Source organism: Pan paniscus, chromosome 8 (assembly GCF_029289425.2).
Source record: "Pan paniscus chromosome 8, NHGRI_mPanPan1-v2.0_pri, whole genome shotgun sequence".
NCBI lineage: Eukaryota > Metazoa > Chordata > Mammalia > Primates > Hominidae > Pan > Pan paniscus.
The window spans coordinates 85611380-85626779 of record NC_073257.2 but is presented as its reverse complement, the minus strand read 5'-3'; the positions used below and the strand labels follow the sequence as shown (position 1 = coordinate 85626779).

The following is a 15400-nucleotide window of genomic DNA, read 5'->3' as shown; positions in this document are numbered from 1 at the left end:
TTATATTCTAATGAGAAGATTTTATATATCATCAGTATTTTTCCTATTAGTATGATAATTTATCCACTTGTTATTATCATTCTTGCATTCCAGGGATGAATTGAATTTGATCATTAAAGAGGCAGTGCAGTTTAATGAAAAGGATCAGTGGTTTAGGTGTCTTGTCACTACCGTTCACTAGCTGTGTAATCTTAGAAAAGGCACCTAATTTCTCAGGTTTTCTTATTCAGAAACTGAGGGAATAGAGAGGATGAAAATTCTTTCCCACTCTTAAATAATTTTAAAAATTGTTAAGCACCATTTATGACAATGTTTCTATGGGAAAATACACTGAGTTCCAGCTTTGAATATTAGAAATAGATCTCCCTTTACTGCTAACAGGGCAGGTACAATTACTCCTAATTTTTTTCACTCTTCCAGTACCACGTATTAGGAGTAGGGACTCTAAGAAAGTTTTAGGAATATGAGTCTGGGAGTTTGCATGGAGAAATGGGAATAGTTTGAAAGAGAAAAGAATGTTGAGGAAATGGAGGACAGAGGAGGAGATTCGGATAGATACTAAGGTTTAAAGTGGGGTAGGGAAAGAACTACTGGAAATAGATTTATTTCCCTTCCTTATTTGTACTCCCTGATTTCTTCCCTCTAACTCCCTCCATCTTTTCTCCTTTCCTTTCACTGTAACGGCGTGCCTTCTGTTCTCTCCTTCCTCTTTTCCTACACAACGGTGAACCATTCTATGGAACGGGTCTGGGGAGATATCTGACTTTAGAAAGAAAACTTGATGGGATGGCTGTGGAATCAGAATAAGGGTTTAGTTTTTCTTTGGGGAAAGAGAGCAGGATTGGAGATTTCTGAGTGTCAGGAAAGAAGAAGTAATTTTTGTATATTTAAAGCTAAGATGGCTGGGCGCGGTGGCTCAGGCCTGTAATCCCAGCACTTTGGGAGGCTAAGGCGGGTGGATCACCTGAGGTCAGGAGTTCGAGACCAACCTGGCCAACATGGCAAAACCCCGTCTTTACTTAAAAAACACAAAAATTAGCCAGGCGTGGTGGTGCGCACCTGTAGTCCCAGCTATTTTGAAGGCTGAGGCAGGAGAATTGCTTCAACTCGGGAGGCAGAGGTTGCAGTGAGCCGAGATCACCCCATTGCACTCCAGCCTGGTTGACAGAGCGAGACTCGGTCTCAGAAAAAAAAAAGCTAAGATTAGGTAAAGGCATAAGACTGTTGTTAAGTGGTAAATCTTTGGTACTCTGTATTGTTTAATGTATGTGTGGGGTCATTTTTAAGACAAAAATTTGCATTAACACTAATGTATAAACGCACATAGCATCCGTTTTAGAAGTGTTAATCATAAAAGAGAATTTTTGAAAACTGATTTCTGTGATATTTAGGTTGCATGCAGTTTTTTCCAGGTGTTTATCTTTTGTCTTCAGTTTGGTAAAGGGAAGTACATAATCCATATGTGTTGCAGTTTCACTAAAATAAATACATTTCCTATAAAGGAATAATATATCTCAGCATTAGAATGGAAGATATGGAAAGCTCAAATGAAACCACCCCAGCTGCCTACTCTTAGAACTGTTACTTGATTTGAAACAATCTGTTGCTATTTTTGCAAAAAGATGTCCCCCAAATTCCCAGATTGGACTGGGGACAGAAAGCACATACTGTTGCTCCTGAGTATATGCAAAAGTTCTGCAATTCAGATTTAGGAAATCATGTGCTCTTGTTAGGGAATATGGGAGGTTTAGCTTTTCCTTCGTTGGGAGGGGGTGAGGTTTTCTACTGAGGCAGTTTATAAAGTTACCTACATTTCTCTGAATGTACTACAGATTTTGCAGATGTTGATGTCCTTGAAGAACCACACAAGTTTGTATTTCATTTGTGTCATTACCTTTTACTTAACATACTTCCACAGGTGACACATTTCCTTAGGGGTATGACTATAAATGTGCAATTGTTGTTAGCAGTCTTTTATCAGTCTTATGTGTTTTCACATGTTTTTTTCTGTCCCTAATTATGTCTGCTTTCATCAGATATGATAGTTATTCTGTCCATAATTTCTTCCATGCACATGTCTTTTAAGAAATCTTTACTTTAGAGTTCTACCTAGTTGCATCCCTCTTTATTCACCAGATTCTACAGTACTACATTTTTCAAATTTCCAAATATGAGGGCCTTCATTTTTCTCCCTTTCTTTCTACATTCATTCTTCAGTACCACTGCCAAGTTAAATCTCTATCTTTTTATTTGTCTCAACCACCTTTTCTCCATCATTCACTTCCTTTTTTCTGGACTCTCCATCTGAAGAACGGCTCATATATGGCAATAAAAAAGGTACAGACCAGACAGAGTAACATTGTTTTGAAATATGACTTCATAAGTTATCCTCATGTCCATGTAAGTTAGCACATTCATTGAGTAATGTCTATGCAGAGTCCTCTTGGGCCTTGTGCAAATTTAGCTTAAGTTTTATCTGTGTTAGTGTTTGGTATTTTTAGAAGTCATATTCCAAGATATCTGTCTTTCTGTGCATGGAAATATTTTCCCTCCTTTTCATTCCTGTTTTAAAATTTCATTCTTTTGCTTATTTGTAATGTTTTGTACTTTCCCCTGCATGATTAGGGTTGTTTGATTGTCTATTATTTCCCAAAGAAATGTTACTGTGACCATTTACTTTAATATGATGCATGATGTGTTTGTAGACTGATTTAAAATCCTGATTTGTACAGTGTTTTTATATTCCTGTGAATTTTTCATTTGATATCAGTATAGTTTACATGTCATTTGGTTTTATAGATATAGAAATTAAATCTGAAAATATGAATGTACTTATTACAGCCATCCTCCCCAACACCCTACTGCTTATCCCCAGTCTAGCTACTTTAAAATTCTGTCAATTTTAAAACAAAATGTTTATAATCATTTATTAGAAGAGAATCAGACTTACCTTCTATCCTTGAACAAGTCACTTAATAACCTCAGTTTCTTTGTCTATAAAATGAGGAGATTGCACTTTATAGTATTTCCAGTGTCTCTTCAAATTCTAATATTCTATGATTCTTATATTTTTAGTTTTTGGGGCTTTTTTTGTGGGTTTTTTTTTTTTTTTGGTATTTTAAAAATACCTGTTTAGAGTGCTGTGGTACCCAGGTACCCACACAGTTTTGGACTTGTAAAAGCTGTAGCTTCAGTGCTCATAATATTTACCCTTTAGAAGATCATAAACATGTCATGGAGCCTATTTTTTTCCCCTAAAATATGTCTTTTGTTTCTATCTTTCAAGTTGGATTTCTTTTTCTCTTTTCTTGCAGTCAGATCCAGTCATTATCTTAGTTTTTAATTATATGTAATTGTGGACTGCTTGAATTTTAAATGAGATGTTCTCTCCCAGAAGACTTACAGTTGTTCAGACCTCTGTATACCTAAGGCCCCTTTTGAATTAGTGTCTTTAGCCTTTCCTTAACCTTCTCCTCAACCATGATGCTTCCATGTGTGTTTCCATTGTGTTGAAGCACGGCTCTAAGGAACCACACTTTTGGGTCCAGAGTGATTCTAGTTGCTATATATGAAATAACAGGACTGAGATTGATGTTGTTCTTTCTGGAGGCCAAGGGAAGGAAGATAAAACCTTTGAGTCATTCTTCAGCCAAGGATTTAGTTATTTTGGTTTATTCTTTTCTACATCAGTCGTAGATAGCACAGCTAACCCTTTAGAGATGAAGCAGTAGTGATCCTTTAGCCATGTTTTTCTTGTTGCTTATGTCATACTCACCTAGAGATGTAAAAGATTGTATATATTTGCATGACCTTAGGAGCACCTGGTACATTAGGCACCTGGTGCATTGTTGAAATGCTGGTATGGCCCTTAGTTCAGGATTACCTGCACAGTAGCTCCTTCATGCCATTCATTTTAGACCAACTCAAAGCAAAGAAGCTTATTCTGTCATAGTCTGATGGGATATTGTCAGCCTGCATGTCAAATACTTTGTGATAGTTAAATAAGACTACAGGACTGTTACAAATTCTTGTCTGTTAGTCTGCATGCCATAGGCTGTCATGAAAATTAAACAGAGACTATAGGATTATTATCAGTTTTTGCCCTCTGGTTTGTAATGCAAGTTGGGCTCAAGTTTGTTTGTTTTTTTTCCCCATTGCTGTTTTTCTGATTAGCCAGTAGAGTGAAATATTAAAGTTTGTGGATTACTTTTTATTTCTATATTTATCAGACCCCAGTATTAGACCAATGCTGAGCTAAACATTGAGAGAGCAAGACATTTTTTAGCATGAGTTCATCTAGTCCCCTCCATGTAAGCTGGTGGCAGGGGTCTTGGTACTGGTTTAGATGAGTGTGGAACAGGCTAATAGAATATTGTAAGCATGCATGCCCTAAACTTGAGCCTTTCTCTCTATTTATTCCATTGAAAGTAGGTTCAGCTGCAGCCCGGAAAGAAATCATAAGAAACAAAATTCGAGCAATTGGCAAGATGGCAAGAGTCTTCTCTGTTCTCAGGTAATGATATATTTTCTTGATTATTTGTTTTGCAGAAATTACGTTTATTGTACCTTGTTACAAGCATTGTCCCGCATCTAAAAGCAAAATGGGGCCGGGTATGGTGGCACACTCGTGTAATCTCAGCATTTTGGGATGCCAAGGCGGGCGGATCACCTGAGGTCAGGAGTTTGAGACCAGCCTGGCCAACATAGTGAATCCCCATCTCTACTAAATATACAAAAATTAGCCGGGCGTGGTGGCATGCACCTGTAATCCCAGCTACTCGGGAAGCTGAGGCACAAGAATTGCTTGAACCCAGGAGGCAGAAGTTGCGGTGAGCCGAGACTGCGCCACTCCAGACTGGGCGACTGAGCAAGGCTCTGTCTAAAAAAAAAAAAAAAAAAGAAAGAAAAAAAGCAACGGTATCATTCTTCCTATAAAGAAGTTACTTAGGCCTGGCCAGGCGTGGTGGCTCACGCCTGTAATCCCAGCACTTTGGGAGGCCAAGGCAGGTGGATCACGAGGTCAAGAGATTGAGACCATCCTGGCCAACATGGTGAAACCCTGTCTCTACTAAAAATAGAAAAATTAACTGGATGTGGTGGTGCATGCCTGTAGTCCCAGCTACTCGGGAGGCTGAGGCAGGAGAATCACTTGAACTCGGGAGGTGGAGGTTGCAGTGATCTGAGATCACGCCACTGCACTCCAGCCTGGGTGACAGAGTGAGACTCTGTCTCAGAAAAAAAAAAAAAAAGGGTACTTAGGCCCTTAGGCTGGGTGGCTCATGCCTGTAATCCCAACACTTTGGGAGGCCAAAGCGGGCGGATGCTTGAGCTCAGGAGTTCAAGACCAGGCTAGGAAACATGGCGAAACCCCATCTCTACAAAAAAGAATACAAAAATTATCCGGGCCTGGTGGCATGCACCTGTGGTCCCAGCTACTCGGGAGGCTGAGATGGGAGGATCACCTGAGCCCCAGGAAGTTGTGAGTAGTGAGCCGTGATTGTGCCGCTGCACTCCAGCCTGGGTGACGGAGTAAGACCTTGTCTCAAAAAGAAAAAGAAGTTTATATATTTGTATACTGAAGATGGGAACACAAGTCCCTTTGAAGCTAAGATTTTTGACTCTGGTGATTGTTATTGCTCATCTTTGGTATCTCTCTTCCGTTTGTGATAACACTAAATTCACACCTTGAAAATTAGAGCAGGATAAGAAGGAGGGGATACTTTTTAGGGTATTCTTGATGAACTTGTTCATCCATATAGGAAGTCCCTTGTGCTGGAGCCATAAATTGCCTTCCCTGGGGTTAATTCAGGAAGACCAGGTTTAAGGGTACAAATGAATAGGTCAGTCTTTAAAAATTTGTTTGCACAACTGACTACATCAGACATTTGAACTTCAGAGCATATGAAATACCATATTTTCTCAATAGTATGATGCCCCTTGATGAATCTTACCACATATTTAATAAAGCTTTTCAGGAAAAATAATATATGCCTCAGTGGTAAGGCACACCCTCATACCTGAAACACTTAAAATATAGAAAAATTAATGTCTTGAAATTGAGGAAAATATGGTAATAGCAATGAATGTCATGAATTTTATATATGGCCTATATCTAGACCCTATGTCTTCTTTTAAATTAAGTACTTGTTGGAAGTATCTGATATTTGTTATATCTCTCTGCTATAGGGAGGAGAGTGAAAGTGTGCTGACACTCAAGGGCCTGACTCCCACAGGGATGTTGCCTAGTGGAGTGTTAGCTGGAGGACGGCAGACCCTGCAAAGTGGTAATGATGTTATGCAACTTGCTGTGCCTCAGATGGACTGGGGCACACCTCACTCTTTTGCTAACAATTCACATAATGCATGCAGGGAATTCCTTCTGTTTTTTAGTTCCTGTCTCAGCAGCTGACCTAGACAGGGTACTGTATTAGCTAGTGTCTCATTAATACCTGATCAGGGCAGAAAACTGATAGAATGGGTATTCCTTTCAATTGAAAATAATGGTCAGTTCCTCAGCTTTTCATGAAATGATATGGGAGCAGCTCATATCATAATGTCTGAAATATTTATTTATTCATTTGTCTAATTCACCCTTTTCTTTTAAAAGCCCCAGTTTCAGAATGTGAATCAGGGATATTCCTGTTACTAAAATGGAAATGTAATTCCAAGTTTCTTTTTTAATTTTTTAAATTTATGTCATTGTATTGGACTATGCTTATATTTAAAACTACTTAATTTAGAGTTAACTACCTGCTTAGGCCCCAGAACATTACTTATGCCCTTCAGTTACCAAAAGATTTGTGCAAGGTTTTGTACCCTGGTAAATGATGCCAAAGTTTGTTTTCTGTGGTGTTTGTCAAATGTTCTATGTATAATTAACTGTCTGTAACATGCTGTTTCCTTCCTCTGCAGATGTAGCTGCTTTCCTAAATCTGTCTGTCTTTCTTTAGGTTAGCTGTATGTCTGTAAAAGTATGTTCAATTAAATTACTCCATCAGACACTTGTCTGTCTTTCAATGTAGAAGCAGCTTTGTAGCACCTTGTTTTGAGGTTTGCTGCATTTGTTGCTGCACTTTGTGCATTCTGAACATGAATGTAACATTAGATATTAAGTCATTGTTATAAGGGGTTGAATTTAAATCCTGTAAGTCAAAATTGAAAGGGTGTTATTAAGTGTGCCTTTATTTTGCATGAAAATAAAAAGAATTATACGTAAAGCATTCCTGTAATCTGGCTCATTGAATATTTTATACTTAAAAAACTTTTTTTGGCGTAAATATTTGTGTAAATACTGGGTTAACTTTTTAAAAGCCCATTACAGATTAAATAGAAGAGAGTGATGTGAGTATTAGTGACCATACACAGTAATTCAGTCTAGATTTCTTTTCCTGTGGTTGGAAAGCAAAAATACATGATGTGGAAAAGCCTGAATTTCTTGTAGTCACTTTTGACAGCCCTCTAAGGGTCATTGTCTATTAAAATAGCAACAGATCTGATGTTTTCCGTAGTCATAATTAGGTTTCTTTTTGGTGTTGTAATTAGTGACTTTTTTAGAGAGAAAAAAATAGGCAATTTTAACGTTTTGAATGAATTTACATTTGACTTCACAATTTCATTTCACTTGGTTCCATAATAAGTGCTCTTTCTTTTTTTTTCTTTTCTCTCTTCTCTTCTCTTTCTTTTTCTTTCTTTCTTTCTTTCTTTCTGTCTTTCTTTCTTTCTCTCTCTCTTTCTCTCTCTCTCTCTGTCTTTCTTTTTTTGTGTGCATGTGTACGTGTGTGTGTGTGAGAGAGACAGACAGGGTCTGGTTTCTTGCTGTGTCACCCAGGCTGGAGTGCAATGCAGCCTCAACCTCCTGGGCTCAAGCAGTCCTCCATTTCAGCCACCCAAGTAGCTAAGACCATAGGCACATGCCACCACAGCCAGCTAATTTTTTGTATTTTTTGTATTTTTTATTTTTTTATATTTTTGTATTGCCCAGGCTGGTCTCAAACTCCTGGGCTCAAGCAATCTTCTGACCTCAGCCTCCCAAAGTGCTGGGATTATAGGCATGAGCCACTATGCCTGGCCAATGATTGCTTTTCAATAAAAAAAAATTTTTTTCCTGTAAACAATTTTTACTTGTAGCCTATACATGTTCTATTTTAAATGTCATTGTATTGTTCACTACCACCACTGGTATATCTGAAAAGTACACTGTGTTTTGAAATTATAAATTTTCATTCTGAATGAGGTTTCTTTTTTTGATTTTCTTTAAAAAAAAAAAAAAAACCTGCTTTGATTTGCTTTACATTCCTTGCCCTCCATTTTTCTTATTATATTGTAAACATTAGAAAAATGAACTAAAAAGAATTTCATGAATGTACATTAAAACAAGATCTTAAACATTTGATAAAACTAGTAAAAATGTTAATAGAAAAGGATGAACTTTAATAGCTTCAAAAATATTATACTCTTCTTTGTTCAGAAAAGAAAAATAAAACCAAAAGGGTATCATACTTAAATAAATCTACAGTATAGTCATCTCTCAGTTATCCTTGGATATAACATTACTTTTATATTGTATCCGCAGCAAACCTTGCTTTTGGATTTCACGATTAGCCCCTGCTAATTACATGCTTTGTTGACTTCTGTTTATTCTTAATTTGTACACGGCTTGAAGCTCATTCCTTCAACTTTGAAACCACCCTCAACTGCAGGGGAGGTTTGAAAGACAGCACCTTTGCTGGAGGGACTCTCTATTCTCAGCATGGACTAAGTTACTGGAAGGAATTGAGTTTAAGGGGTCTAATTTGGGACCCCTTAAACTAGATAGCTTCTAGTTTTGCTAGCTCTTGATAGTGTGGTTTGGGCATTTGGTCAAAATTATTTTCCTAGCATAAGATAAATCCACTTTGAAACAAATAACAAAAGTCATACAAAAGCTGCATGTTTGTGATTATTTTTTAAAAAGTTATCCTACATTTTAAATTTTAGTAGATAATGTTCCCTGATGTTAGTGTGTATAACTGAGTTAGGTATTGCAAAAGGAAAAAATTTTAATTCTAAGACCTCGTGCCTATTTGTCAGAAAATAAAAATTGTCGTTTCAAGAACTTTAAAAGTTAATTTACATGATGTTTCTTGAGTGTTTTTACAAACTGCACAACTCTATTGGAGGTGGATTTTCTGTTCATCTTTATTTTATGTATGTTTTCTTTCTGGGAAATTTGATTGGGAGCTAGCACTGTAATGCTACCCTCACCAGGATCTATATGGGAAATATATGTGGCCAATTCTATGTTAGTAATACCAAATTCCTCTTGGTCATTTATCTTGCATAGTACTGAGGAACACAGTTTGAGATAGCACTATGCTCAAACTTATTAAGGCCATGACAAGATGCCCTATATAACTGAAAACAAATAGAGGAGAAATAGTGCCTTTCAGATAGAGTGTTGCAATTAGCAATCTGGGCTCAAGTGATCTTCCTGCTTCAGCTTCCCGAGTAGCTGGGATTACATATGCACACCACCATGCCCGGCTAATTTTTTAAACTTTTTTTGGGGGGAGATGAGGTCTCTCTATGTGTTGCCCAGGCTGGGCTCAAACGCTCAAGGGATCCTTCCACCTCAGCCATCCGAGAGTGCTGGGGTTATAGGCATGATCTTCCATGTCCTGCCCGATTTGTAATGTAGTTTAACAGTTAAGGAAAATTAACTCTTCCTTTATTCAGTGTTCGTCCTAATTCTTTTGGGTCCCCAATTCACTTTACTGTCTGGTTAAGATCAACATTTTCTAACTTAGTTCACTTTAATACCTTAGATTCATCAGTTTCTTTTACATTAATAATTGCTTTGGATAAAATTATTTCTAAATCATGTTAATTGCTAAAAGATCACTTCAGGAATAATTATTCTAATTGGCCTTATTGCAGAAGAAGCAAAATAGGAGAGACAAGGGCATTACTTTTACAAATATTCTGAGTAATAAGGGGAATGGACAATATTGTAAACCAGTATTGTTGTGTGCTATCTTGGGTCCTGGTCCTCAGTGTGAGCTCTTTATACAGTTCAAACCCAGAAATGAGCGAAAAAAAGAATCTTTGACTATAAAATGTTTGACTAATTATGGTGAAATTCTCTAAATGGACCAGTGACACACTATACCAATAATGTATTTCTTATTTATAATATGACCTATGTGTCTATATCATGAAATAATTAGAATTTATGCCTGTAAGACCTCACTTCTCTTCCTTAATGTCTCTTTAATTGGTAGATGAGTTTGAAAAGATGCTCAGTAGTCTTTTTCTGAGGCAAATTTGAGTTCATGATAAACTCTGTCAGTATAAATGGAATTTTTTAAGGCTATAGATGTTAATATCTGTAGGTATTTGGAACATCAGTACTAGAATAGAAAGGATGTTACTGGTAGACAGGAGAAGTCCTTTCAGGTCCCCCACAAAGAACAGAGCCACAGAACTGTTCTACTTATAGTAATTCATCAAGTTTACTGCCCTTAAATTTCACTGTAGTCATATCAGCTCTTGCAGCTTATGTTTTGCCTTATAAATTAGAAGTAACAGGTAAAGCATTGCTGACCCCTTCTAGTTTATGTCTTAGGGAACCAACTGGTAATGAGTATTGTTCTCACTGACATGAAAGAAAAGACTTTTCTGTTTGCTTTTCTGCTACAATTCTATTATAATTTTACCCTAGAGCATTTTCCTGTGATTGTGATGGATGTGATATAATAAACATAATGGAAAATTCTAAGGCCATCAAATTACTGATTCAAGATGGGTAATTAATACTGGAGTGCATTTGCATGGGTGCTGAGGTGTCTGTGTTTACCGTAGGTTTATGTGTTCTGTGCTCTGAGTGATGTTGTCATAGTGCTGTGTGTAAACTGTGCTGTGTCAGGAATTGGGGGTTTGGATGGGGCTCTCTAATTTGGGTACTATTTATGTTAAATTGTAAATGATGATGTAGTATGGGATACTGTGATATTTTAAGTGATCATTGCCTTTTCTGCTGTACAATATGACCCTTCTCATCTCTCTCATTCATTTTGCATGCCTCTGCTCACTTCTGTACAGCCACAGTTGAGGCTATTGAGGCTGAAAAAGGTATGATCAGAGTCCTTGTGCTGGGCAGAGATCTGTGGTGTGTGGGTGGGCATCAGAGAATGTCCTGTGGGTGTGTTTTACTCCTAGCTTTTACAGCCCAAGGTGAATCAGACTCACTGATTCATCAAGTTTAGAAGCCTTGCAGCCCTCTTTTTTTAATTTTTCATTTTTAAATCAGAAGGGCTGATGTCTATGGTGACAGTCTTTTTCTTTTTTCTGGTGTAATATGCAATCAGAAAGTAATGTTTCTGATTTCTTTAGAGTATAGCATGTTATGCTATACAGTATAGCTTTATAAAGTTGCCTGTTTTAATGGAAATTGCCAAACTGACCTGCAAATAGAGATCTGTTCCATATTTTGCATGATTCTATGCTACTCAGATTTTTTTTCCCTAAGTGAATCCTCCTCTAGGTATAGGTGTGAGTTTGTTTTTACAAACTAGTGTGCCTGACTGAGAATACAGGAACTGTCACTATAATGATTTTCTTTTTTCTTTTTTGGCTGCAGTTTGGGCTATAGTTTATGGATAAGATTATGTTCATATATATATGTGTTGGCTTGGTATTTCACATTCCTCAGTGTTTGTAGCCCCAGCCATTTGTTTGGTTCATGTGCCAGACTAAGACCTAAGGATTGCAGATATTAAGCAACCAGATTATAACCAGTGGTTTGAAAATATTTCCTATGAACACTAATAATGGAGGATGCATCATTCTAGATGAAGTGAATGAGAAACCATACAATTGGTGGAGAATTGCCATTTATTTTGATTTGAGTTTCCAAAGACTGTGCAGTATGGCCAATGAATTAAGGAGAACATCTTCTAAATTACGAGATTATAAATAATTTTTTGCTATCAGCCATACGCAGATCTAATTCTTGGAGGCACTTCCCACCTTTTTAATGTTATATTGGTGGTGATGGGCTGACCTTGACCTCCAAGATAGTTCTGATCTACTGTATTTTAACCTTTCTTTAACTCTTTCTCCTCCCAAGCTCTTGGTACAGATTTGTATATTGAGGATTAACCTTGTTTAGCCTCCTCACTTGCCCCTACTCTCATTGCTGCCTTACTGTGATAGTCACTGGTGATCTTAGGGACTGATGTAGGAGATAATTGGTATAGTAGAAGTCAGACTGAGACCCTGAGACGATTGCCTGGAGGTTGATTTTGGGGGCAGGAGAGGGTTAACATTTTTTTTGTATTTTTATTTTTTGGAAGGCTTTGCTAACACTTGTCACCTATAAAGCTATGATGTTTATATTTAGGTTTAAACATTTCACATTTTAAGGGAAGACTGAAATGAGGATAGGATTCAGTTAAAGTAAGATTTATGTGTTGCTACTTACAGCTGCTAATTTCTTTCTTCTTAAAAATCATTAATTATGTTTTTGAAATCTCAGAAATGTTTTTCAATTACTGACTTATCAAATTTGCATTTTATTAAGCAATACGAGGATTCTCTCCACCACATAGAATCTGCAGTTTTGAAGAGGCAAAGGGTTTGGATAGGATCAATGAGAGAATGCCACCTCGGAAAGATGCTGTACAGCAAGATGGTTTCAATTCTCTGAACACCGCACATGCCACTGAGAACCACGGGACGGGCAACCATACTGCCCAGTGACCCACGACTTCCCAGGGACTCTCACATCTCGGGCCCCAAATGGACAGATCACCCGAGGAGCTGGAGGGGTCGGCCAAGCTGACTGTAAATTTCACAGTCTCTCTGAAGAAACCATTGTGCTTCTGAGACCCTAGCCCCCTTCCTGGATGGAGGCTTGAGGGCCCTGGGACATGTGCTATCTGATAAGATTGGGTCATCGCTGCCAAGGTGGAGAGCAGTGAGCAAGGGGCTTGGGGCAATTTCCAGTGGAGGGCATCCACACCTCCATTTTATGCTTGTGGTTCACACATTTAAGTTTACAAATCAGATTTCTTTTCCCCTTCAGTAGAATTAGGTTTTGTTTTTCAATCATGATTTCAAATGCAATCCTAAGAGCTAATGTGGACTTTTCTTTTTCCATGAAATGTCTTTAAAGGATGAATTAGCATGGTCTTAAAATACATTTCTGAGGTTACTAGCTGTATTTTGAATTGTGAGCAAAATGCCGAGAAACCCAGTTGGCATTTATACAAAATGTTGACCTCAGGTCTATAGTTCTTAAATGTGGCTAATTCTGTAACATAGTCTTGGTATTTTTTAATTATGAATGCATATCCTATTTCCAGGCAGGCTCTCTTACTTGAACACAAATCCAAAAACTAATTTAGAGTCTTTTTTGCCCAGATCTTTTAAGACTTACACCCCAGAGATTTAAGAAGAAAACCTCTAAATTTCAAAATTATGAAGAATTACAGAATTACTCATTTAAGGTACTTTAAAAGAAGTTTGTACATTGTCAAAGTAAATTTTAATTCAAATCATGTCTGTAAAACTTGACGTATTTTGTGTATGCATGTTTTCATTTTGCAAATATTTAATATATAGACCTATGATGTACAGGTACGACATGTATAGGTTACCTAGATGTTATGAGAAATTTTAGTTTATTGTGAGTACTCAAGTTGCTTAAAGAGCCACCAGGGTGATTTGCTGCTGGCTTTCTATCATTTTTATGTTTTAATGCAAAGGAAATTTTAAAATGTTCTGGAAGTGTTTTTGATTAAGCAATGCAGCCTAGAAGCAATGGTTCTGTTCAGTCATTCAGATGTTAGTGGAAGCATAAAAGTCAAGACTGCATGTTGAAACCTTTCTTTTGATAGTTACTGAACTGCTTGGTTAAACTAAATGGAACCATGTGCTAATTTTTCACAATTATTGACCTGTATTGATTGCCACTGTAGTTTGGTATTTCCCTTTACTTTGGTGGCCTGCTTCCCTCATGCCCTGGAATACAACTCAGAGCTCCAGGCAGCGGAACCATCTATTGTTTTGTTTGCCAGAAAGTGCACCCTGTATGGTCTCCTGTCTAAGTTGGAAATATTATGCATGTGCAGGACTATTCGAGTATTTTATAAACAGTAGCACACAATAAATTCCATGCATGGGCCGCTGCTCCTATCTCTGTGTTGGGTTTTATTTGGAAGATGCAATCTGATTTGTCCTTTTGATGCAAATCAGAAAATCCTGTTACTAGAGCTGGGATGTCCTCCAGAGATTATCTCGTGGATAGTTCATGGTAATTTGATTAATTAAATTCTTTATAAATTTTGCCTTAAAAAAACTTTTGTTATATACTTGTTTTACATGAGCATTAGTAACTGAGCACTAGAGGACTTTGAATGCCTACTGTAGGCCTCCTAAATCTAATATTTAAGATCACTGTTTATTATCTTTTAATTGAAAGAAAATATGTTATTGTCTAGAATTTTGTTATAGTGGTATTGGGAATTTACTGGGTGTTCTAACAATAAGAAAAATATTAGTAATAATTGCATTTTCCTATCATTCCTTTCTTCTTTGTCATAATCACAATAAGTATAGGATTTTGCACATTGAGGGATATTAGGATATTGCTCAAAATTATATAATCATACAATAACTTGAATTATAGTTCTCAACAATAATTACAATGAGATATATTATAAAACATTAAGTCAAAATATAGGCAGGGCACAGTGGCTCATGCCTGTAATCCAAACACTTTGGGAGGCTGAGACAGAGGATTGCTTGAGCCTAGGAGCTCATGGTTGCAGGCTGTGTTGAGCTATGATTGTACCACTGTACTCCAGCCTGGGTGACAGAGTGAGACCCCATCCCTTAAAAACAAACAAAATATATGTAAATATATTAGGCAAGTGCGCGTGCACACACACACACACACACACACACACGCTTGCCTAATTCCAGGTAACAAACAGAACTTCTCAAATTGTTTCTTTTTTCTTTTGCTTTTGCTTTTGCTTTTTTTTTTTTTTTTTTTTGAGACGGAATCTCTGTCTGTCACCCAGGCTGGAATGCAGTGGCATGCTCTTGGCTCACTGCAACCTCCGCCTCCTGGGTTCAAGCAATTCTCCTGCCTCGGCCTCCCAAGTACCTGGGACTACAGGTGCCCACCACCACGCCTGGCTAATTTTTGTATTTTTAGTAGAGATGGGGTTTCACCATGTTGGCCAGGCTGGTCTCAAACTCCTGACCTCCTGATCCGCCCACCTCAGCCTCCCAAAGTGCTGGGATTACAGGCGTCAGCCACTGCACCCGGCCACAAATTGTTAATTATTATAACTCTCTGCTTGCCAAAATATTAACTTACAAAGCAGTCCATGAGTTGGCTCTAAAGTTATTA

The 15400-nt window shown here is 37.5% G+C and overlaps 1 protein-coding gene across 2 annotated transcripts in view; it reads left to right on the top strand.

Annotated features, from left to right (window-relative positions):
• Positions 1-14175, top strand: part of PPP3CB (protein phosphatase 3 catalytic subunit beta) — a 59180-nt gene extending 45005 nt beyond the window's left edge. The window contains exons 11-14 of one of the 2 annotated variants that reach the window (XM_008969014.4): positions 4432-4513; positions 6187-6284; positions 11080-11109; positions 12560-14175. In XM_008969014.4, coding sequence (XP_008967262.2) covers positions 4432-4513; positions 6187-6284; positions 11080-11109; positions 12560-12738 — 389 coding nt within the window. In that variant the 3' untranslated portion in view covers positions 12739-14175. Of the gene's footprint in view, positions 1-4428; positions 4514-6186; positions 6285-11079; positions 11110-12559 lie in introns of both variants that reach the window. The other variant, XM_008969012.4, reaches the window with a different exon arrangement.
• The last annotated feature ends 1225 nt before the right edge of the window (positions 14176-15400 follow it).